This window comes from Prionailurus viverrinus, chromosome A2 (genome assembly GCF_022837055.1).
Source record: "Prionailurus viverrinus isolate Anna chromosome A2, UM_Priviv_1.0, whole genome shotgun sequence".
Classification (NCBI taxonomy): Eukaryota; Metazoa; Chordata; class Mammalia; order Carnivora; family Felidae; genus Prionailurus; species Prionailurus viverrinus.
Window position 1 is genome coordinate 114330638 of NC_062562.1, and position 25122 is coordinate 114355759.

Sequence of the window (25122 nt, forward strand, 5' to 3'; positions counted from 1 at the left end):
TTTGAAGTCCATTGTTATTCTTCTCTTCCTTTTTTGTGGGTGACCTAATTTCCCTTGTTAGCTTTTAAAAGCTTGTTTTCTTATTTACTTATAATTTTTACCTTGAAATAGTTTTACAGAAGAAGTTGTGAAGATAGCATAGAGAGTTCTTACATCCCTTTCACCCAGCTTCCTCTAATGCTAACCTCTTCCATATTCCTGTAATTTATGAAAACTAAGAAGTTGATATTGGTATAATACTAGTAATTAAATTACAGACTTTTCCACAAATGATACCTTTTCTGTTCCAGGATTCAATCCATAACACCACATTCTATTTATTTGTCATGGCTGTTGAGTCTCCTGTAATCTGAAATTTCCTTACTCTTTTTTTATTTATGTACTTTTTTTTTTTTTTTTTGGCTCACCTTGACACTTTTGAAAGTTAGGTATTTTGTAGAATATCCCTCAATTTGTGTTGTCTGGTATTTTCTCATGATTAGAGTGAAGTTACGAAATGTTGTTGGGAAGAATATCACAGGTATCATTGCCCTTCTTCATCACATTGCATCAGGAAGTACACGATGTCCGTGTATCTTATTGTTGGTGAATTGGTTAAGATATTGTGTGCCAGGTAGCTCCACTGTGAAGTTGTTTCTTCTTTCCATACACTGTTTATTGGAAGCAAGTTATTAAGTCCGGTCTACACTAAAGGGGCGGTGAGGTAAACTCTACCTCTTGGAGGGAAGAGTGACAAAGAATTTTTGGATGTACTGTAAAACAACCACTGTAATGACTAAATATTTCTCGAGAGGGGGTAGGGCAGGGGGAAGGTCGTATTCTTCAAGGCTATGCAATTATCCTGTTTCTCTGTAAAGAAAATCCTGTTTCCCTTTTAGTATTCCTCATTGTTTCTTGCCTGCAGCAATTACTTTATTGTGTTAAAGGCCATTTTTTATTTCCCTTTTTTGCTTCTCCAGTTTTTAGTTTTGATTCTTATACAAGGAAGATTTATACCTTCTTCCCCAATTATTTGTTTATTTGTAATCCAGCATGGACTCATGAGTATTTATTTTATTTTGTGGGTTATAATCCAATATTGTCATTATTTTCTGGCTCACATTGTTCCATCTTTGGCCAGTTGGAAGTTGTTTTAGATTGCTGCCTCTATCCTTTTTGACATGCCCCCATTCTTTTGTTTTGTCTTGTTTTTTTAACTGTAAGAGCCTCTTTTAATCTTTGTTTTTTTAATTGCATAATTAAAACTATGTTTGCATAGTTTTTCATTTATTGTGCAGACCTGTTGGACTTTTCCACTCAGGGTTCACCTTCATCCCCTTTCCACCTTTTCTCTCATTTTCCCTTTTTTATTCTCTATTCTTTTTGCAGTCTTACTTTGTCTAAGTGGGATGCCCCTACATTGATTTTTTTTTTTTTAACATCTTACAGCTTTTTTTGGCTTTTTACCTTTTAATTTCCTGTGAGATTTCTTAAGTTTATATTCAGATATGTCTTCTGATTTTTTTTTTCCAAGAGTGCTTTTCTACTGTTTCTTTTTTATAGCATACTCTTCTCATTGTATGGATGCAGGAGTTTGCTGAAAATCAGAGTTTTCCAGCTAAGTATTTTCTTTAATATTTATGTTTCCTCCAAGGTAATTTTTTTTTTTTTTTTTTTGTCTGTACCTTGCTTTTTCCCATGTTATAGGCTTTCCTGAATTGTCCACTGGTCCTTGGCCTTTATTCAAGTTGATGATGGTGATTGGTAACTATGTTGGAATGAAAGATTAAGGAAGTTTTATGAACTGGTGGCTTTCATTTTAGGCAACTGGGCAGGGATACTGTGTTATAATGCAAGATACCTAATTACCAAAATACTGTAATGTACTGTGGGGCAACATTTCTTTTTTTTTTTTTTTTTTTAATTTATTGTTTAATTTACATCCAAGTTAGTTAGCATATGGTGCAACAATGAATTTAGGATGCCCTTTTTACCCATTTAGACCATTTGCCCCCTCCTACAACCCCTCCAGCAACCCTCTGTTTGTTCTCTATATTTAAGAGTCATTTATGTTTTGTGGGGGCACATTTATGTAGATAAAAATCATCAAATGTTTTGACCCAATTTTTTGATAGTAGGATTAATGATCTATGTACAGACTTCAATTTACTCTTTTATGTTCCATGTTTCCCTCTCACCGTTTTGAGTCCAATATTTCTACACAATTCTATAGAAGACAGATTGGCTCTCTTCTAGATATATCTTCTTCCTTAATAATCTGTATTCTAGTCTGCAGAAATTTGGTAAAATCAAAACTTATATAGCATTGCATAACACAAGTGAGTTTCACAGGAATTTTTCCTCCTTTGTCTCCTAGCAGTGACCCTGTGGGCACTGAATAGCTGTAATACATAGCAAACACCATGTACATCCAGCCTGAGAACTGAGAAGAGAGGCCTCTCTACCCTGAGGCCAACTCTGTTTGTAGGTTGTGCTGCAGTGGTGGCAGCAGAGACCTGAAAACCTGAGAAAATACCTGCCATCTCTGGCCAAAGAAACCCAGAAATGGGGCCCTTGGTTTCTATTGAATATGAGGAGGGTCACTATTATTTTACTCCGTTGCTATTTTAATCTGAAGGCCCTGACACTATTGTGTATGTGCAGAATAGTGTAGGATGCCTCAAAAATTCTGGCTTTCTGGCAGGAGGAACCAAGAAGAAGGGATATCAGTTGGAAAGTATGAGGGAAATTTTGGAGAGATCTGTGAAAGGTGATTCCCTAATTTCATGTATGGAACAGAATAAATTCTGGGCTCACCCGTGAGCTGCACATGCACAGAATAGACCCAAAGAACCATAGCAAACGCTTCAAGAAGTGAACTGTCTTATAAACCACTACCTGATTGCCAGAATGTGCTGAGCAGACCTAAACATAACAAAGTCTTTGAAAATGATTTAATATGGGAACCCGTAAAGAGGGCAAGATAGAACTAGTCTGAAACCAGATAGGTCAGTTGCCTACTAAAACAAAAACTTAACGTTCCCCAGAGGATTCTTTAACAGGATGCAAAGTCACCACAACGTAATATCCAAAATGTCTGGGATACAACCCAAAATTATTCAACATACTGTGACTCAAGTAAAGTTGACTTTGTGACTTTGTGACTTTGTGACTGTGTCAAGATGATCCACGTGTTAGAATTACCAATGACTTTAAAGCAGCTATTATAACCATCATTCGTGGACTAAAGGTAGACATGTTTGAAATAAAAAGAAAGGCAGAAGTTTTCAGAAGCAAAATTGAAACTCTAAAAAAGAACTAAATGGTAATTTTGGAACTGAAAAAAAATGCATTATGCAAAGTTAAAAATTCGTTATATGTGCCCAACAGCAAATAGAGATAACAGAGAAGAGTCACTGACGTTGAAGATAGTTCACTAGAAATTATACAGTGTAAAGAACAGAAAAGAAAAAAGATCAGGGGAAAAACATGAACTAGGTCTCAAGGACTTGTGGAACTTACAAAGTTTGTTGTCATTGGAGTTCCAGAAGGCGAGGAGGAAAAGTGTGATGTAGAAAAAATCTTTGACAAAATAATGAACTGAGACTTCAGCCATTATTAGGTGTAAATTATAGATTTAAGATGCTCGTTGAATTCCAAACAGGAATTGACAAGAAATCATGCCCAGATACATGATAATCAATTTGCTAAAAGTCAAAGGTAAAGAAAAAATCTGGAAAGGAGTCTGAAAAAATGACACATTATGTATAGAAGAACAGAAATTTGAACGATGAATGATTTCTCTTCAGAGAATATGGAGGCCAGAAAAAGAAAAGAATTGCCAACTCAGCATTTTATATCCAGTGAAAGTATCCTCAATAAGAAAGGCAAAACAAAGGGATTTTCAGATGAAGAAAATCTACGAATTTGTTGTCATGTTTTATGACATTTTATGATCTTTATCTGCTAAATATTTATATTTATCTACTCAAAAAAATGCTAAAAGTTTTTTAGGCTGAAAGGAAATCATACCAGAGAAATTTAATTTAAAAAAAAAAAAAGCAAAATAAATGGTAAATACTTGGGTAAATATAGCAGACTATTACTCCTCTGCTTAAATTTTTAAAAAATGTTTGTTTAAAATAAAAATCTTAATACAGGTATATTTCATTGTATGTGAATGTAATATATGTGGTAAATACAGTGTGAAGTGGAGAGGGTAAAGAGTCTATATGGTTGAAACTTCCTTGTTTTACTGTGAAAATCTAGAACTTGGTATATGTGTTATGAAAAGTTAGATATGCATATTGTAATCCCTTTTATCGGCTACTGAAAATACAGAGATTTGGGGGGGGGTAAGGAGAATAAATTAAAATAGAATGCTAAATAATAACCCAAAAGAAAGGAGAGAAGGGAAAAACAAAAATGAAAAACAGGACAGAAATGGAAAACAGATACCAAAATGATAGACTTAAATATAATCAATAATTATGTATAATACAGACAAAATAGACTTCATAAAACAATGAAAATTACTGGATATGACAAGACATTTCTTAATGATGGAATGGCTCACTTTCCACGTAGGCATAACAATTCTAAATACAATAGGCACTTAACAACAGAGCTCTAAAATCTATGAAGCAAGAACTGATGGAACTAAAAGGAAAAATAGACCAATCCACAATTAGTCTTGTAGAGTTGATACTCTTTTCTTAGTAATTGTTACAAGTAGACAGAAAAGTAGAAAGGATATAGAACATTATCAGTCAAATTGCACTGACATTCATAGAACACTTTAGCCAATTGCAACAGAATATTTTATATATGAGTACATGGAGCATTCTTGAAGATTATGTTCTTTGCCATGATATACACCTTAACAAATTAAAAGAATAGAAATCACACAAAGTATGTTCTCAGATCATAATAGAATTAAACTGTAAGTCAGTAACAAAAATATCTGGGAAACCTCCAAATTTTGGAAACTAACCAACACATTTCTGACTAACCCTGTGCGTCAAGAGGATATCTCAAAGGATACTACAAAATATTTTCAGTTGAATGAAAATACATATCAAAATTTGTGGGATGTAGGTAAAATAGTACTTGGAGGGAATTTATGGCATTGAATGCTTTTATTAGTAACAAAGGTTTTAAGTCAATAATTCTTTTTTTTTTTAATTTTTTTTTTCAACGTTTATTTATTTTTGGGACACAGAGAGACAGAGCATGAACGGGGGAGGGGCAGAGTGAGAGGGAGACACAGAATCGGAAACAGGCTCCAGGCTCTGAGCCATCAGCCCAGAGCCCGATGCGGGGCTCGAACTCACGGACCGCAAGATCGTGACCTGGCTGAAGTCAGACGCTTAACCGACTGCGCCACCCAGGCGCCCCATTTAAGTCAATAATTCTTAAATAGAATGAACTTGTACCTTAAAGAGCTAGAAAACGAATGAATCAAACGCAAAACAGGAAGTTACAAAGCAATAAAGAGGACAAATAAAATTGAAAACAGAAAAATTAATAAAGAAGATCATTCAAACCAAAGCTAAGTTTTCTTTGAAAAGGTAGAATTGAGAAGTCTAGCCAGATTGGCCAAGAAAATTTATCAATGCCAGAAATGGAAAAGGGAGATATTATTAGAGCTCCTACAGACAATATAATAGTAAAGGAATGCTATGAATAATTCTACACTCTGAATTAGATGACTAAGGTGAAGTGGATCAACTCCTTAAAAGACACAAATGATCAATACTTGCTCAAGAAGAAATAAATAATATGAATAGCACCATATGTATTAAAGAAATTGAATTTTAACTAAAAACTTTTGACAAAACCCTAGGCTCAGAAGGAAAACCTTATTGGCAAATTCTACTATATTAAGCAATAAATGATACTAATTCTGCAGTCATTTTTAGAAAATAAATGAGGGAACACTCAAGTATTTTATGAGGCCTTCATTAACTTGATACTAAAACCAGAGAAAGACATTACTAGTGAAGAAGAAAAAAACTTAACAGACCAGTATCCTCATAAATACAAATGTCAAAATCCTCAACAAAATATTAAACCAAGTCCAGTAATATATTAAAAAGACTAATATATCATGACTCAGTTGTGTTTATTCCAAGAATGAAGGCTGATTGAACATTCCAAAATCAATGTAATTTACCATATTAACAAGAGAAGGAAAAAAAAATCATATGATTACTTAAATACACCAAAAGCATTTGGGAAAATCTGCATTTGGTTTGATAAGAACTCTCAGCAAACTTAAGAATTAAAGGTTATATCCTTAACCAGGTAAGGGGTATTTGTTAAAAACTTATAGTTAAGTTTTTACTTAATGATGGAGGACCTAATACCCATAGGATAAGGAACAAGGCAGAGATGTCTGCTTTTTCTTTTTTTTTTTAATCAATCTTCTTCACCATTGTACTGGAAGTCCTACCCAGTACACTAAAGCAGGAAAAGACATATAGATTGTAATGAAAGAATTAAGTGTCTTTATTTGCAGACACCCTGGTTGTCTATTTAGAAAAACCCTGGTATCTATAAAAAAGGCTGTTCATACAAATAAATGTTTTTAATACAACACCAAAAGTACAATCCATAAAAGAACTGATAAATTGGACTTGATAAAGACAAAAACTTTTGCTCTGTTAAACATTTTCTTAAGAAAATGAAAACACGAGACACACACTGAGAAAATATTTGGAAAAAAAAAAAAACATCTGACATGTTACTTTCATCTAGAATATATAAGGAATTCTCACAGCTCAACAATTTGTAAACAAAAAACCCAGTTTTTAAAAATTGGCAAAGGATTTGGACATTTCACCAAAGAGGATATACATGTGAAAAGCACATGAAAATATTCCACATCACCTGTTATTTGAGGAATGCAAATTAAAATTGCAACAAAATACCACCACACTTCTGTTAACATGGCTAAAATTAAAGACAAGGACACCAAAATCCTGACAATTAGAAGCATTGGCAAGAATGCCAAGCCATTGGAAATGCAAAATGGTACAGCATCTTTGGAAACATTTTGGAATTTTCCTATAAAGTTAAACATATATTTAGCAAATACGACCTAGCAATCTACTCTTGAGTATTCACCCCAAAGAAATAAAAACTATATTCACACAAAAAGCTATGTATATATGTATAGCAGATTTTATTTATAATCACCTTAAATTGGAAATAATCCAAATATTCAACTGGTAAATGGATAAAAAACTGTGTTATATTGTTGGAAGAGGTAATTGAGAGGACTTGACTGCTGGTTGACCTGCAAGCTGAACCTATGTAATCAGAGGCTTCTCACCTCCCTCCCATGTCCTTGTAATATACATTGTGCCCACTCTTCCCACACTGGGAGCTATTCTAAGGATGTAGCCTTGAGAGAGAGCCGTGTTGAAACCATCTGGACAGTGTATGTCACTGAACCCAGTTAAGACTTCTGTGTAAACTTTTAAGATTTGGCAAGTAGGTAGAGATCTATTCATCTGAAGGCGATCCAAAACAAGCCTCATAAGTAAGTTCCCTTTCTTGTAAGTTAAAACTTGCACCTACCAATGTGGAATGGTCTGCCTCTTTTGGTTTCTTCTTGCGCTTTGTGTAAACGGCCAATTTGTGAACCAACACATATCTATACAAGAGAGTACCACCCTTCAACACAGAGGAATGCATTATTAATATACACAACCACAGGGATAAAATTCAGATGCATTATGTTAAGTGAATGATCCTAGCATCAAAAGCCTACCTATTATATGACTACATTTATATGACATTATGGAAAAGTAAAAACTATAGAGACAGAGAACAGATTATTGTTTTCTAGGGTGAAAAAGGGTGAAAAAGAGAATTTAACTATAGAAAGGCTTTGTGAAGGAATTTTTGGAAGTGATAGCAACTCTTCCATATGTTTACTTTGTTGATGACTAAATGACATAATACATTTGTCAAAATTCACAGAGCTATGTACCAAGAATAATTTTACTGTATATAAATTAAAACAAAGTTTTTTTTTTTTTTTTTTTTTAAATTTTTTTTTTTTCAACGTTTATTTATTTTTGGGACAGAGAGAGACAGAGAATGAACGGGGGAGGGGCAGAGAGAGAGGGAGACACAGAATCAGAAACAAGCTCCAGGCTCTGAGCCATCAGCCCAGAGCCCGACGCGGGGCTCGAACTCACAGACCGCGAGATCGTGACCTGGCTGAAGTCGGACGCTTAACCGACTGCGCCACCCAGGCGCCCCTAAAACAAAGTTTTTAAAGTGTGAGACAAAGTCTTATCTTTGAGAAATTAAATTGAAAAAAAGGGAGATTTTTTTTTTTAAGAATCCAAAGCCATTTTCATATGCTTCATACATATGCTTCAATATCATACACTTCTCTTAACTCTTCCAAGGATAATAGGATTTGAGCCAGAGGAACTTCTAAAAAGGATTATGTGCAACCCTGTCATTTTATAAATAAGGACTAACCTGAAGTCTTAGGAGGTTGATTGATTTCTTTACTAAGGCCCAAACTTAGTTCCTTGAGCCAAGTTGAGAGATTCATGATTAATAAGAATAAGCCATGGGAGTAGTAAACAAATTGAGACAGGCAGTAAATGTGGTAACTAAAATTTCTGGGTCCTTTCAGTGTGCAGGGATTTTTCTAAATGCTTTTTTGCATTCATTTTCTAATTTAATCCTTTGAGCAATAACATAAAATAGGTATCTCTGTTATTCCTAGTTTTAAATGAAGAAACTAAGAATTGGATAGAGAAGTTGCCCAAAGTTCATGGCTAGTAGGTGAAGCAAAATCAAAAAATTTTTATCCTGATCTAAGATCCAATTCATACAAAAAAAGAAAGTAGCGTATGTCAAGACCTATAAACAGTTCAGTGTTTGGGAACCATAATATTTGTGACAATAGATTAAACAAAAAAGGTTGGCAGAGGCCAGTTACTGTAGGATGTTATATTATATACTATTTAATTTTTTTTTCCACAGTCATAAGAAATAGGAAACCACTGAAAGTTTCCAGCAGTTAATCAGGTAGTCATCTTTTTATTTTAGACCATTTGGTATTTGTATGGAGAATAAATTCACAGGGAGTAATATTGAGACCAATTATCAAAGACAATTGTTAAGATCCTAAGTAAAACAGAAGTTGTAACAATATATAGGGACCCATTCCAGGAAATGTCCTGTAATAAAATTGACAGGACATGGTGATTATTAAATGTGAGAAAAGAGATAATTGGTACCAATGATAACTGCTACCAAATGAAATGGAGAATACAGGAGAAGAATAAGTATATTGTAGAATTTTCTACCTCCCTTCACTTCTCTCAGTTTTGTTTCTTATGCTTCAGGGCTCTATTGTTATGTGCATGTATATGTATGATTGCTATATCTTCTTGATGGGAATGAGTCTTTTATCATAAAGTGTCCTTGTTTGTAGTTACTATTTTTATCATATTGGTCTGTTAAAACAACTATTTCAGCTCTCGTTTGCATGTTATATCTTTTTTCCATCCTTTTACTTTTAGCCCATTCATGCTTGAGTTTAAAGTGAGCCTCTTTTAGACAGCATAATAGTTGGATCATGTTTGTCTTTAATTTATTCTGGCAACCTCTAACTTTTAATTGGAGCATTAATACATTCATTTGATGGAATTACTGATGAGGGCTTCCACCATTTTGGTATTTGTTTTCTGTATGGTTCTGTCTTTTTTGTTCCTGTATTCCTCTGTTATTGGTATTTGGTGTTAAATAAATAGACCTTGTGTATTATTTTAATGTCATTTCTTTATAATAATGTTAATATATTATTTTCTTAGTGATTGCCTGCTTTGGGGATTACAGTTCACATATTACAATAATCTAGGTGTACAAATCTAGCAATAAATTCTTCAAGTTTTTATTAATCTGGGGATATCTGAATTTCTCCTCATTTTTGAAAAATAGTTTTGCTGTATATAGAATTCTTGGTTGACAGGACTTTCCTTGTATCATCTCAGTGCTTTCTGGCCTCTATGAGCTCTGATAAAAAAAAAAAAAAATCAGCTGCTATTATTTGACAATCCTTTGTAGGTAATGCATCACTTCTCTTGCTACTTTGTAGATTCTCTTTGTTTTTTACTTTAAGCAGTTTGTGATATGTCTAACTGGTAATCTCTTTCCATTTAACCTATTTGGAGCTTATTGAGTTTCTTAGATGTGTACATTAATGTTTTTCATCAGATGTGGGAAGTTTTCAGTTATCCTTTCTGCATATATTCTCTCTTTATATATCTTGGAACAGTAAATCTCTCACTCTTTGTGTGTATGTTGGAGTGCCCTTCAATACTCACCCAGACAGTTGACGACTCTGTTTTAGCCTTTACTTTCTGCTTATGCAGAGCCTCAAAAGTTAAGCACACATGAGAGTTTGGGCCTTCTCAGGCTTTTCCTGAGCAGGCTCACAGCTTTCATTTCCATTTTCATTTCATTTCATTTTTTGTTTTAGAGAGAGAGAGTGTGTAAGCTGGGGAGGGCGGTAGAAGAAGAGAGAATCTCAAGCAGGCTTCACACTCCACATATAGGACACTGCAGGGCTCGATCCCACAACCTGAGGACCATGACTTGAGCTAAAATCAAGAGTCAGACCCTCAACCTAAGCCACCCAGGTGCCCCCAGGCTCACGCTTTAAAGTATATATGTGGCCATCTAGATTCCAAGGAAATGACAGAGCTTTTTTTCAAAGCCACTATGGTATTTTATCTCCCAGCTCCTCCTTTTAAGCTTTTTGTTCAGTCTTTTTGTTTGTCCCAAGTGTTAATCCACTGCCTGGGGCATCCATGAAGTTAAAACACTTACCTACAATTATTTAGACAAACACCTGTTCCTTTCTGGCCCTGAAAAGACTTTCCACATTGGACTACCTCCAGGTCAGGTTCAGTACAATAGTTTTCAAGTGAAGCCCTCCAAAGAACCACTAGACAGATTAGACAGGTCACATAAGGCAATTCCTTGGAAATGAGGTTTTGAAAGAGTTCCAGCTCTCTTCTCCCTCTGGTAGCTAGTGGGCCTTCTGGGGAGTTTAAGATGGAATTAGGGAAGTTAAAATACCATAAAATTTGCTGTTCTAATCAAGATTCATCTTTTTTTTTTAATAAACAATGATGAATTTTGTGATATTTTAAATGATGTAAATGGCATATCTCAGAGATGTTGAATTCCCAGTTGGGTTTAGAAATCTGGATCTTGATGCCATTGTTCATTTATAGATCACAGTTAAAACTATTAGAGTAGATAAGATTGCTTTAAAAAAGCATTTGTGATAAAATTGACCATATGATTCCTATATTCAAATAGATAATTGCTGAGTGAAGAAATGAAAACTTACTCATAATGCAAATTGATGTCCTTATAAGTCTCAAGTCTCAGCCCATCACTCAGAACAGCCTTGCAAGCCTATTTTTTGGGGGTCAGATTCCACTTTTTTTTTTTTTTTTTAATGTTTACTTATTTTTGAGAGAGTGAGCACGTGCGAGCAGGGGAGGAGCAGAGAGGGAGACAGAGGATCCAAAAAAGGCTCTGTGCTGACATCAGAGTCCGATGCGGGTCTTAAATTCACAAACCAAACTGTGAGATCGTGACCTGAGTAGAAGTCAGATGCTTAACCGACTTAAGGCACCCAGATGCCCCAGCTTCCACATTATTTTAATAATTATCTAAATCTACTTGGAGCGCCTGGATATCTTGACCAGTGAAGCATGTGACTTGGTCTCAGGTTGTGAGTTTAAGCCCTGTGTTGAGTGTAGAGATTACTTAACAATAAAATCTTAATAATAGTAATCATCATCTCAGTCTTTTTGAGTCTTATTTCCATTGTCCTTCATACTCAACCTCCCTTTACTCCTAGTTTCTCTAATTTGGGAAGATGTAAGCCACATGACTTATCTGAAATTATTTTTCCTCCCCTTTTTAATTTACTTTTATCTGCCGGTAATGACAGAGGAGAAATGAAGGTACTCATGAAAGATTCATTTAGATATTCTAGGCTGGGTAGGTAAAAAAGAGTATCCAGAGGGACCAATAGGTTATAAAGGTGTTGGAGGCAAGGGTTACAGGAGCCAACAGGCCTCCCAGTTTGAATAACTAGCCTTCTTAGAAAAAAATTGAAAAATTGTTTATTTAATGTGGGTTGTAAATAAATGGTGTTATTGTTACTAAGAAATTGTGTATGGTTGACCCTTGAACAGCACAGTTTTGACCTGCTCAGGTCCACTTATATGTGGATTTTTTTTTTATATATAAATACTGTAAAGCACTATAAATATATTTTTCTCTTCCTTATGATATTCTTCATAATGTTTTCTTTCTTCTAGTTTACTTTTTAAATTTTTTAATGTTTATTTTTAAGAGAGAGAGAGAGACAACATGAGTGGGGGAGAGGCAGAAAGAGAGGGAAACACAGAATCCGAAGCAGGCTCCAGGGTCTCAGCTGTCAGCACAGAGCCCGATGCTGGGCTTGAACTCATGAACCGTGAGATCATGACCTGAGCCGAAATCAGATGCTTAACTGACTGAGCCACCCAGGCGTCCCTCTAGTTTACTTTATTGTTAGAATACGGTATTTAATATTTTTTAACACAAAATATGTGTTAATTGATTATTTATGCTATTGGTAAGGCATCTGATCAACAATAGGCTATTAGTAGTTAAGTTTGGGGCAGTGAAAAGTTACACGCAAATTTTCATTTGTGCAGGTATGGGGGTCGGTGCTCCTAACCCCTCTGTTTTTCAAGGGTCAAACTGTATATGCTACACATGGATATTTGATAAAAGTTTTTCATGAGCAAAGGGGTATGTTTTTTTACTTATAACAAATGCCAGACATTTAAAAATGTCCCTGTCGTGTGTTAAATTGTGTGTCTCAGAGGGATATGTTCAAGTCCTAACCTCTGGTGAATGTGACCTTATTTGGAAATAGGTTTTTTTGCAGATTAAATAAAGATGAGGTCATACTACACACAGTGACTAAGATTTAGGATCTAGTGGACCCTAAATCCAATTACTGAGTAATGTCTTTGTGAGAAGGGAAGACGACACAGAGACACTTCCCACGTGAAGACAGAGGGAGAGATTAGAGAGATGCAGCTACAAGCCAGTGAATTCCAAGGATTCCCAGAAGTCACCAAAGCTGGGATAAGGCAAGAAAAAATTCTTCTCTAGAGCCTTTGGTGGGAGCATTGCCCTACTGACACCTTCATTTTCGACTTCTGGCATCCAGAACTTGAGAGAATAGATACCTGTCATTTGGAGCTACCCAGTTTGTATGGGCTTTCTTACAAAAATCCAGGGAAACTAATACAGTCACTTAGTTCCTGAAATTAATTTTAATTTAAATATAAAAAATTAATTTATTTTTTTTCAAGTTTATTTAGTCTGAGAGAGAGTGAGTGAGCGTGCTCCAGAGGGGCAGACAGAGTGAGAGAGAGAGAGAGGGAAAGAAAGAATCCCAAGCAGGCTCCACACTGACAGTGTGGAGCCCGATACAGGGCTCAAACCCATGAACTGTGAGGTTATAACCTGAGCCAAAATCAGGAGTTGGTTGCTTAGCTGACTGAGCCACCCAGACGCCCCTAAAAAACTAATTTTAATTTCTAAATATATTATCAAATGACAAATTTAGAAATAACATTAATTCATAAAGTATGTTTTATGCATTATATTAGCTTAGATTTGAGGGTAACATGTTGAAAACAGATGAAAGGCAGAACTATGATAGCAAGATAATTGGCTCTTGATGGTACTTCAAATAAAGCTTAAAAGAGCTGATTTATTGCATTCATTCACATCTGTGATTTCATTTGACAATCAGGTTTTTTTCTGAGAGAGATTACTGTAGAGAATATTATGCTAAGAAGTAATCTAATGTAGTTTCTAAATATGAATCTTCTACTTAAATCCTTTTAAAAGACTACCATATTTTAACAATCATGTAATACAACATGGCCTTCTCTTAATAACCTAGGTAAAAGAAGCAATTCTTTTATCTATACTCAGTTAAACCAAAATTGTTTGAGTTATGTTCTTGATATTTTGTGGTAGAAATAAAATTTGGGGGGCATCTGGGTGGCTCAGTCGGTTAAGCATCTGACCCTTGATTTTGGTTCAGATCATCATCTCACAGTTTGTGAGTTAAAGTTCTGCACTGACTTCACACTGACAAGGTGCGAAGCCTACTTGGGATTCTCTGTCTCCCTCTCCCCCTGTCCCACTCGTTCTCTCTCTCTCCCTCCCTCAAAATAAATAAAGTTTAATAAAAAAGAAATGAAATTTGGAATTTGTCCTTAACATGCTTTGGGTACCTGTAATGAAGATACTTCACAGATTTTGAACCATATAGATCAGCCATCATTTATTTCCTTATTAGGCTTTAATTTTTTTCGAGGTTCTGACTTAAGTAACTCTTAGTTTTCTATTGCTGCCATAACAAACTGTCTGAAATTTAACAGCTCAAAAGAACACACATTTATTGTATCACAATTTCTTTAAGTCAGAAGTCTGAGTAGGCTTGGTCTGGGTCCTCCACTTAGTGCCTCACAAAGTCAAACTCGGGTGTCAGCTGGGCTATTCCTTACTGACAGCTGTAGGAGAAAACCTGCTTCCAAACTCACTGACACTGTCAACCAAATTGTTTTTGCTCTTGAAGGACACAAGTCCCTGTTTCCTTGCTGGCTTTCAGCTGTGGGCTGTTGTTTGCTCCTGGAGGCTGTCCACATTCTTTCTCATACTTTCCATGTGGCACCCTTCACCAATAGCAGGTCAAATCCCTTTCATTTCTAATCTTTCTGATTTTTCCTTCTGCAACTCTGACTCCACCTGAAGAAAACTTAGCTTTTAATAGCTCATGTGATTAGATTGGGCCCGCTCAGTTAAATCAGAATAATCTTCCCGTATTAACCTCTGTTATCTTTGTTACATCCCTTGCCGTGTAATAAAACATATTCACAAGTTCCAAGGGATTAGGGCATGGACACCTTTGAGAGCCATTCCTGCCCGTCATAAGTAATCTAGTATCAAGTTTCAGTTTTTATTTGTGCTAACTATAAAAGTATTAATCTCCTAAGAATAATTATAAAATAACATAATTATAAATATAAGGAAGATACTGTATTACATTAGTACAGGAACTCTGACTTCCTTGCAATAAAGAGTAATGATAATTTTGGCCAACAATAAGAAACTTAGAAATTGACACCACAGAAAACACTTCTTTGTGGAAAAGGATAGCACAATAAAATATCATTTCCCTAACATTAGTTTAATTGCGTAGCGTAATTTACTTATTTTGAGATTCTAGCCAACTTTCATTGCTTAAAATTAATTGACACCCACACCAGTTAGAAGTAGACAGACTAAAAGGTCCTCATACAAATGCTGTCACCATGATATCTCACGTATCTTACAGTTTGCCACTAGAGTATCTAGGACTTGAATTTCTTAATTATTACTGATAGCTCCATGTGGCTGCAAATGACTATCTTAAGATAATGGGATGTTAAAATGTCAGAGACTCTCACTTGTTCATTTTTGTATCACTGTTGCTTGGCACATTGTGGATACTGAACAAATATTTGTTGAAAAATGAGTTCACAAACATCACCACAGCTAACAAAGACTTACTAAACAACTACCGTGTACAGGTTGATCACCCATTTGATTCAGGGCTTACTAAATGATCTTGTGTCTTCAAGCCATCACCACCTGATTTCTTGTGATTATTACTGGCCATTGTTGTTATAAAAGAACAGAGGACTGTAATTGCACTTTGATGGTGTAGCATTAAAAACCCAAACTAGAAATACAGTGCCTTGAATCCTGCTGTGATACTAATAAGTTCTTTGATTTCCCAAGAAGATTAATTAATTTCTGAGCCTCAGCTCACACATTTATAAAATGAAAATGTGAAATAAGATCTTGAAGCTTTAAAATTTGTAAATTATGAATTTTTCTTTTGAAGTAAAATGGGAGACTTGAAATAGAGGAGTTCAAGGTTGATCTTAACACCCTCATTTAATCATTTTTTGGCCTTTTCTATGTATCAGCATTCAGGAAGAATAAATGTTTTTGAGAATTTTGTCTAAATCATGTACTTATCCTTTCATTTAATTTTTCAAGACTGAAAGAGAAAGTTTAAATGAGATATTGCCAATGTAATTTTTTTAGAAAATAGAAGCAAACACAAAGATGTGGGGGAATTATCTGATATGGATGGACTTGAACCTATAGATTTTCTATTGGTAAGTCAAAAGCAAGGCCGAGTAAAGAAGTCAGCCAAACTGAATTTCCTTATTATTCAAGTTCTAGTATCAGACTTGGAAAACATTTCTTTCCCTTAAGTAACAAACTTAGAGGAAAGGACTGAAGCTAATAGTTGATCTGTTGTGAACACGAGGACACACCACTTAACCACATTTTTTTGTGCTCCATCCATTATACACAGAAGTGAAATGTCTTTTTTCTTTTAAGGTAACATTTAATTTGTTTTTATTCCAAAACAGAGAAGTAGTTAGTTCCTGTGTAGCTATCTTACATCTTAAGGAGAGCATATTTCAGGGTCACTTTGTATAGGGGAACCTGACAGCCTTATTCTGTGAGATGTACAGATTATTAAATTTGAAACGCAGTATTCGCCTCTCATTTTTGCCTTGTGAAGAAACTCAGTGCACTATTAAATTATTAACTGATTTTATTTGAGGTAGTTCTAAGATAGTTTTTCTGCCTCCAGGCATTATTAAATTTTTTTTTTTAACGTTTATTCATCTTTGAGAGACAGAGGGACAGATCATGAGTGGGGGAGGGGCAGAGAGAGGGAAACATAGAATCCGAAGCAGGCTCCAGTCTCCGAGCTGTCAGCACAGAGCCCAACGCGGGGCTTGAACTCAGGAACCGCGAGATCATGACCTGAGCCAAAGTCAGACACTCAACCGGCTGAGCCATCCAGGTGCCCTTGCCTCTAGGCATTATAATTGAAACAGAGACAGTAGGTAGGAAAGAGTAGACATGAGCCTTGAACTATATATTGTTATACCTGGAAGAGATTTTTGAGATTCTGTTAGAAATCCTCTTACTTTCAACTCGTCTGGGTGGCTCAGTCAGTTGAGCGCCCAACATCGGCTCAGGTCATGATCTCACGGTTCTGGATTTTGAGCCCTGCATCAGACTCACTGTCTGCCCAGATCCTGCTTTGGATTCTCTGTCCTCTCTCTCTGCTCCCCAAAATAAATAAACATTCAAAAAAAAAAAAAAAAGAAAGAAATCCTCATTTCGTAAATGGGGAAACTGAGGCACAGAGTGGCTTTTTAACTTGCTTCAGCTTTTACGTCCAGTTCTTAGCAGAACCAAGACTTTAACTCAACTCATTGATTCCTAGTCACATGCTCTTTTTCCTGTTCTGCGCTACTTGTTTGATAGCGTTTTAAAATAAAACAGAATGAAAGTATTTTGCATCTGGTCAAAAGTTAAACAAAAGTATGGTATGACCAGAAGAGAAATTATTTAACATTATTATTTCATTTAAATAAAGTATGTATTTGGGGCGCCTGGGTGGCTCCGTCGGTTAAGTGTCCGACTTCGGCTCAGGTCATGATCTTGCAGTCTGTGAGTTCAAGCCCCGTGTCGGGCTCTGTGCTGACAGCTCAGAGCCTGGAGCCTGTTTCGGATTCTGTGTCACCCTCTCTCTCTGACCCTCCCCCATTCATGCTCTGTCTCTGTCTCAAAAATAAATAAACGTTAAAAAAAATTAAAATAAATAAATAAAGTATGTATGACTTCATTCACTGTTTTTTTGTTTAGGTGAAAAGAGGTTTGAATGCCCGGAATGTTCTAAAAGGTTTATGCGGAGTGATCATCTCTCCAAACATGTCAAAACGCACCAGAATAAGAAAGGTGGTGGGACAGCTCTTGCCATTGTTACCTCGGGAGAACTGGACTCATCTGTTACAGAGGTGCTTGGCTCCCCAAGAATTGTCACAGTTGCAGCCATTTCTCAAGATTCAAACCCAGCAACTCCCAATGTTTCAACCAACATGGAAGAATTCTGAAAAGTTATTTATAACAGAGACCTCTAGTGCTGCACTTAAGTTTACACACCTTTGAAAATCTGGAAATGGGCTGGTCAAGTGGATTACAGAGTAGGAAATCAATCATGTTTTCATTCTTGGCTTCTTTATATATTCCAAGATTTGGGGTCAACATGTGAAGTGTTGAATTTTTAGAAATACAAAAAGCAAACTGATGTACTGGTAACAGAAAATTATTTCCTCCATACTATAAGTTGTAGCCATTTGGAAATATATCACATAATCTTTAAACTGAATTTTCCCCTCTCTTAACATCATGTGTTAACATGTTTAAAAAGACAGACCTCAGTAGTTTGCAGGCTGGACCTTAAGTGGACTTGTTTTCTTTGGAAGTACTTTGTTATAAATTCAGTCAGTAATAATTTTATGTAGATTTTTTTTCTATAGCACAGAAAACAGTTAACTGATGATAGGGATAATATTTTATTTCCTTAGCTTGTTTTTTGGAAAATCAACTGAAAATAGTTTTGGCCGTCTTTTCTAAATGTTAGAAATTCTTCAACAGTTGAATTAGGTAAGTTCCACAAAAGTAATCTGAGATGCATCTCAGATCTTTATTACCACTACATTATAGTAGTGTGTATGCAGACAATCAGTGAAGTCCAATTACTTTCTCCATTTGGAGACACAAGAGGAACTTAGAGCTAAACTTTAGGTTAAATTTTAGATTGAAACCTTAGGAAAATACTGGGGTGGGGAGGGTGGTTAAAACAAACTCATAATAGTTTCAGGAAAATAAAATGAGGCAACCTAACATATGTAAGTTTTGAAGTTAGGATTGATGATATTCCTAACCCTAGGTTGAACCACAAAATTCATTTTAAATGTTTATATTGGAAATATTTGCCTAGAGTATAAATCATTCTGTAGTTTCATATTCTGTAAATATGAGTTATGTTGACAATGTGCAGAATTCTTTATGCTTTGACTTGGTAGCCAAAGAAAGAATTATCACACTTTTTTTTTTTAAGGCCAGCAGAAAATTATCTTTTAACTACGTTACAATTTCCGTTTTCCTCTCTACTAAAATTTCGCCAACCCCATTTTATTTCTAGTACTGTGTTAGAAGGCTGGTTACGAATTTATAACATAGAAATATCTTTATGTTATGCCAATAACTGAATTTTCCCTAAAGAGACAGCCTAACAGATATATAATGATGTGATACTATGAAGCACGTTATTTTTTAAAAATCAGAATAACTTTCAAATAAATCACTAAGGAAAAAAATTATATTTTATTGTTTATGCAAGGATCTTCTAGGAAAGGTGGCCAAAAGTCTCCTATGAAACAAATTTGGATTATACCAATAGTTTAAGTATTAGTAAGATATTTCTCACTTTAAAAATGTATTTACCTGGAAACATAATGGAATTGGAATTGACCATTTGAAAACTAAAACTTTTAACTGCCTGGTTTATTAACATTATTAGTTTGGGGACCGTTTGAATAAAGGTACGTGTTTTCTTGTGCATTTCTCTATTATTTCAGGAAAAGTACTACTCCTGCGAATTCTCTTCCAGAATCGTGGTGTTTCTTGTCTTTTCGATGAAGGAGAAATACTGTAGCGATCACTGTTTACACTGTGCACACTTCGGGCCAGCCCTTTGTAGCGCTCTGTAAAGCTGGAGGCCTTTTGTGCTTTCAGTTTGTATAAAAAAGCTTTGAGATTAAAGGAAAAAAAAATTTTTACACTGTGGTTATAAATTTCAAGTTTCTTAAAGCTTTTGTAGACTTGTAACAAAGTCTTTAAATTTTAGTTGGATTTTGTAAATTGTTTTGTATATTTTATTTAATGTACTCTTAACAACTGATGTATCTGGCTTTAAAACATCAGAATCAGTTTGTTGTTTTGTTTGGTACAGAGGAGCATTTGGTCGTGTGAATTTTAATTTTATTATATAGGAGCTGAAACATCAAATATATATTTTATCTATCATTATGCTACACAATCAGTGCTATAAATTTTTTTATGCAAAGAAACTTTCCTAATGTTTGAATCATGTTTCCTCAAAGTGACACTTTTCGTTGTTGTTAATACCAAGTATGAGCTCTCTGCACCGTTATTCCATGAACCGGTTTTAATGCATACCTGTGTATGCTCATCAGAAATGGAAGTTATTTTTTAATCAACAATGAGGCCTATTATAAATTTAACAAACTGAATCTGGATAGCTTTATAGCATATAAAATACATTAATTTGTGTTAGCAGGTGCACATTTCACCACTGAAATGAGAACTATTTTGACAGTCTGTTCTGCATACCATTCTGAATCCACTTTTCTGTCTTATAAGAATCGTAAATTTCAATGTCCTTTATTTGACTCAGTGGGATATAGCTGTTATAAGTAATAGGGCACAGATGTGCAGTAGAGTCATATTTAATGGCATTTCACTGTTCATTCCCTTTGCCACCGTTATAAAACTTTTCTTTATTGTAATTATCAGTGCAAAGCTATGTATTTATCATGGTAGAACTCCAGTGTTAGAATAGTTTTTTCTTACAGTATACTTTCTTTGGTTAGGTTTGTGTATGTGTTGCTGATTACATTAGAACTTGATGTTAAGTCATTATTTATCACACTCTCATGAGAGCAGTAATAAAAGTGTGTAATCTAGGAGAAAAAGTTAATTTGTCAAACTTAGATAAGCATGATGTTTAGGTCCTATTTTTCAATTTTATAACTGTTTTATTGCAACAATATTTGTATTTAAGTCTTCATTTTAATGCCTTGTGGTGTTTTTTTATGCATGTCACTAAGTTGTCATCCCACATAAATTGATGTGCAGCATAGGGTATTAAATCTACATAATGATTTTAAAACAGAAATAGTTGATGGTAAAATGTAAATGTTTTGCAAAAATTCCTTATAAAAAGTTTTGTAGTAACATTTCACTTGTAAATTTTTTTTGTAAAAAAAAAAAAAGGAAAATGAAAAAAAAAAGATGAATCCAGAAAAAAACCTGTTTCCCATATCCTAGAATTTAGACAATTATTCTGCCAGCAAAGCCTCTGGGGCTGTAATTGACATTTTTACAGTGCTGATTTGTATAAAATTTGTTTTTTGTGGATTTGGAAATAAAATCATGTACAAGTTGTTGCCTGCAATAACAATTGCAAGTAACCTATTAAAAATTCCCTTGAGTTTAACATGTTTCTTCATTTAATTATGTATACTATAAAGCAGCAATAAATTATTTGAAGTATCAACCTTCTTATCACGGTGAACACTGGGAAGTAAATGCTTCTCACTAGAAAACGTATTGGCAACTCTTCATAATTCCTGGTATAAGATCTGGTCACCATTTCTCTGAACATACTGCCAGAGAACACCGATGCAGATTTCATGTTAATTTGTAGCCATTGCCCTAGACATTTATGGAAATTAAAATTTGATTTAGGACATTTTTTACTTAAATGTTTTTAAAGCAGTAAATGTTAGGAAATTGTAGGAAGAGCTAAAAATGAACACATAATTAAAATACTATTTAAGCTCACAGAAATACTAAGAAGCAGAGTATGCCACATAAATGCCACAAAATCTGTAAGCAAAAGCTGTTGTCTTTTCCTCCGGGGAGAGCCCTACAGATCTCATAAAGAACCTTAGTAACATGATGAATACATTATTGTAACAACTTCACTTATCAGATTTCCAAGCTCAGGCCAGATTAGATGATATGGCCAAGTGAGGGGCGGGGGGGGGGGGGTGCGGTTAGGCAGCAGGGGAAGTCCCCTGGCTCACTGACAGAAGACTCCAGAAAGAGTCTTTTTACATCTAGTAATCCGGAGCTAGCTCTATAGGTTGCCTTGTACAGGAGAGCCCAAAGGTAAAGGTATGTTTATGTTACAGCTCAGTGTAGTGTAGTATCTGTGTGTTCATAACAATAACTGAATCAAGAAACGATTAAATTTGTGCTATTATGCCAAACAAGACCAGTTACGGAATAAATTGTTCAAGAAATTTGTGTCAAATTAAAGATGATAAAATTACCAGAAAAAGTCACATTTGGAAGCCTCAGGATGATACTGCATAAAAGAAATGATTGTGAAATTGGAACATTAAAATTTTTTTTTTTTTTAATTTTTAGTATGATAATACCAGTTTGATTCTTGGGACTTCTTGGGACTTCAACCACATAACTATGAACAAGACTGAATGGAAGAAAATCGAAAGTAATGTTTTTTATCATAGATTATTGATGTAAAACATTTGGGGTAATGAGCAGGGAAAGGTGAAGCAGTGCTGGGAGCAAGACTAATATAGTGTGGTTCACAGTGCTGTTGGTGAGGATGATTTCGAGTCCAGAAGAAAGGATCACGTGTTGAGTATTTTTATTTAAAAATTCAGATGCTTGGGGTGCCTGGGTGGCGCAGTCAGTTAAGCATCCGACTTCAGCCAGGTCACGATCTCGCGGTCTGTGAGTTCGAGCCCCGCGTCAGGCTCTGGGCTGATGGCTCAGAGCCTGGAGCCTGTTCCCGATTCTGTGTCTCCCTCTCTCTCTGCCCCTCCCCCGTTCATGCTCTGTCTCTCTCTGTCCCAAAAATAAATAAATGTTGAAAAAAAAAATAAATAAAAAATAAAAATTCAGATGCTTAAGCAATGCAAGAACTTAAGGTATGTGCAAGAAGCACAAAATACTTTATTCAATATATCTGAATCATGTGTTAACTGTATTTATTGCCCAAGCAATAATAACTTTACTGTGCACACAACCAACTTGTAATTGTGTCGCAGGATTTTTAAGGTACTGTATTTTGGTTCTTTGCAGAGTAGCTAATTAGCATAGGCCTCCAGCTGTGTTCCTCCTAGCAGCAGGTGGCAATCAAATCATTTATTTGTGGATACCTGAGAGTAATCTCAAGTACAAATAGTGAGAAAGAAGGAGGGGAGAAGAGAGGAAGGAAGACAGATCTTGAAAACCTTCATTTTTGTCTGAGCTAATAGTTTGGATAATGCTGGGATAATTTCTCCTGGAAGAAAAAAAATGTTCCAATTAATAGGGTTATTACTAGATTTTAGAATTTTAATTATACTCCAAGTTTTCATGTATTTAAACACAAAAAACACAATGCTGCTTATAATACTTTGGCCCAGAAAAGCAATTTATGTTTGCATGTACATAGAGTGCAACTGTTTATAGTAAGGATTTGAATTAGTACATTTATTAGACCATAGTGACATAAAACCTGTTCTCTTTAAACAGAAAAGGCATGTTTATGCTAAATCATGTATCACTATCCGGCCTACAATTATGTGCAGATACTGAAGCCTTAAGTACATTGTGCATTTCCTAGAGAAGTCAACCAGGAAAATTGGGTGAAAGTCAAGCAAAATTTTCACATAAGCTTGTTTTGAAATATTTCATAAAAACAAAAATACCATAATAAAAAATTTAATTCAAGGAAACAATAGATGTGTTTCCCCCAATTACCAATACTCCCCTTGCATAACTGGCACTATTTAAAATTTTTGCTCAATGTAAACACAATCCATAGAGGGTTTTTTCCCTAGATCTTAATGAAATTAACATTTTTAAAGATATATGCTGTGTGTAGCATTGTAGATATATATCAGCATAACATTTGGGGTAGGTTAAGAAGTTCAAACTTCAAAACAAAACTTTTGTTTCTAAAGCTGTTTAAACAAAAAGAAGAATCCGTAAGAAATTACAGATAGGCCTAAATGTACACACTTGGCCTAAAATAAATGCTCTGAAGATTTGTACCAACAGTTTCCATGAAATTGCATTTTTACCTATCCTCCTCCCCACCCCCCATTTCTGGACCTGAATTTCCTATAAAACTTAACAGTGGCAAAGGGTAAGAGGTTAAATTTTGATTCTCCTCTCATTGAACAAATACTGTTTACTTGGTGCCAGGCACAAATCTGGGTATCAGAGATCGAGAACAACAGAAAGCCCTATCCCTGCCCTTATAGAGGTCACACGTATTACAGAGTAGGGAGGACAAGCAGAAAAAAGGTGATGAGTGCTAAGGCTGCGATTGTCCGGAGAGCCTTCCCGAGTGATACCTGAGCAAAACGTGAAATGAGGAAACGAGCCTTGCCAATCAGTATCTGAGGAAAAGTTGGAGGAAGAGGAATCCAACAAGAGGGATGAGCCTGAAGGTTGGATTGTAGCTAAAGCATGACAGTCTAGAGAAGCCAAAAAGGCAGCAGGAGAGAGGTAAGGTGGCAGAACAGCAACATCCTGTAGACCCTGTAATCTTCACCACTGGAGTAGAAAAGCCCGGTGATGGTGACGGTGGGGCGGGTTGATCTCCCTGGTAACAGCAAAGCCCTGTGATGCAGAGATCACCAACTAGGAGGCAGAGGACTGTGGGCTTCATTCCTGGTTTGGCCGCTTAATTAACTGCACAACCTTGGGCAAATTAACTGTCCTGCATCCTCTTTTCCTCTTTGGCACAGTGAGGATAACGCCTCACAGGTCTGTTAAGAGGACCAAATAAGATATCTCTACCAAGGGGCACCTGGGCGGCTCTGTCGGTTAAAGCGTCCAGCTTCATTAGACAGCACAGAGCCTGCTTGGGATTCTCTCTCTTCCTTTCCCTCTGCCCTCCCTCTGCCCCACTCTGCCCCTTTCCAGCTTGTGCTCTCAGAATAAACAAACTTAAAAAAAAAAAAAATAAATAAATCTCCCAAGCTTCTGATACAGTTTTCAGTAGAAGTTATTGTTAATTATAAGTTAATCCAAAAGGTGGGGGGGGGGGAAGAGCATGGAATATTTCCTAGTTGGACCAATGCTGAAAAGCTGAAAAGTTTTGGAAGTGGACAATGCATTGAAAACTTAATTCTCAATTCCCAAAGAGGAAAAAGGGAGAAATTCAGTAGGAATTTCTTGATTCAATTGCATGTTTTCCTCAAACTATCTGCTTATGAGCCAGTTTGGGGTGCTCTATCTCAAAATTAGAGGATAATCGTCTTTTCCCAATGCTATTCAACAAAATGAAAGTTTCAAATCAGTTATATCCTAATTTTA

General features: G+C 35.4%; 1 protein-coding gene across 2 annotated transcripts in view; it reads left to right on the forward strand.

The window, feature by feature from the left end:
* SP4 (Sp4 transcription factor) overlaps nt 1–21274 on the forward strand; it is an 84325-nt gene extending 63051 nt beyond the window's left edge. For both annotated transcript variants that reach the window (XM_047849871.1, XM_047849872.1), the window contains exon 6: nt 17836–21274. In XM_047849871.1, the coding sequence (XP_047705827.1) occupies nt 17836–18083 (248 nt within the window). In that variant the 3' untranslated portion in view covers nt 18084–21274. The remainder of the gene's footprint in view (nt 1–17835) is intronic.
* The last annotated feature ends 3848 nt before the right edge of the window (nt 21275–25122 follow it).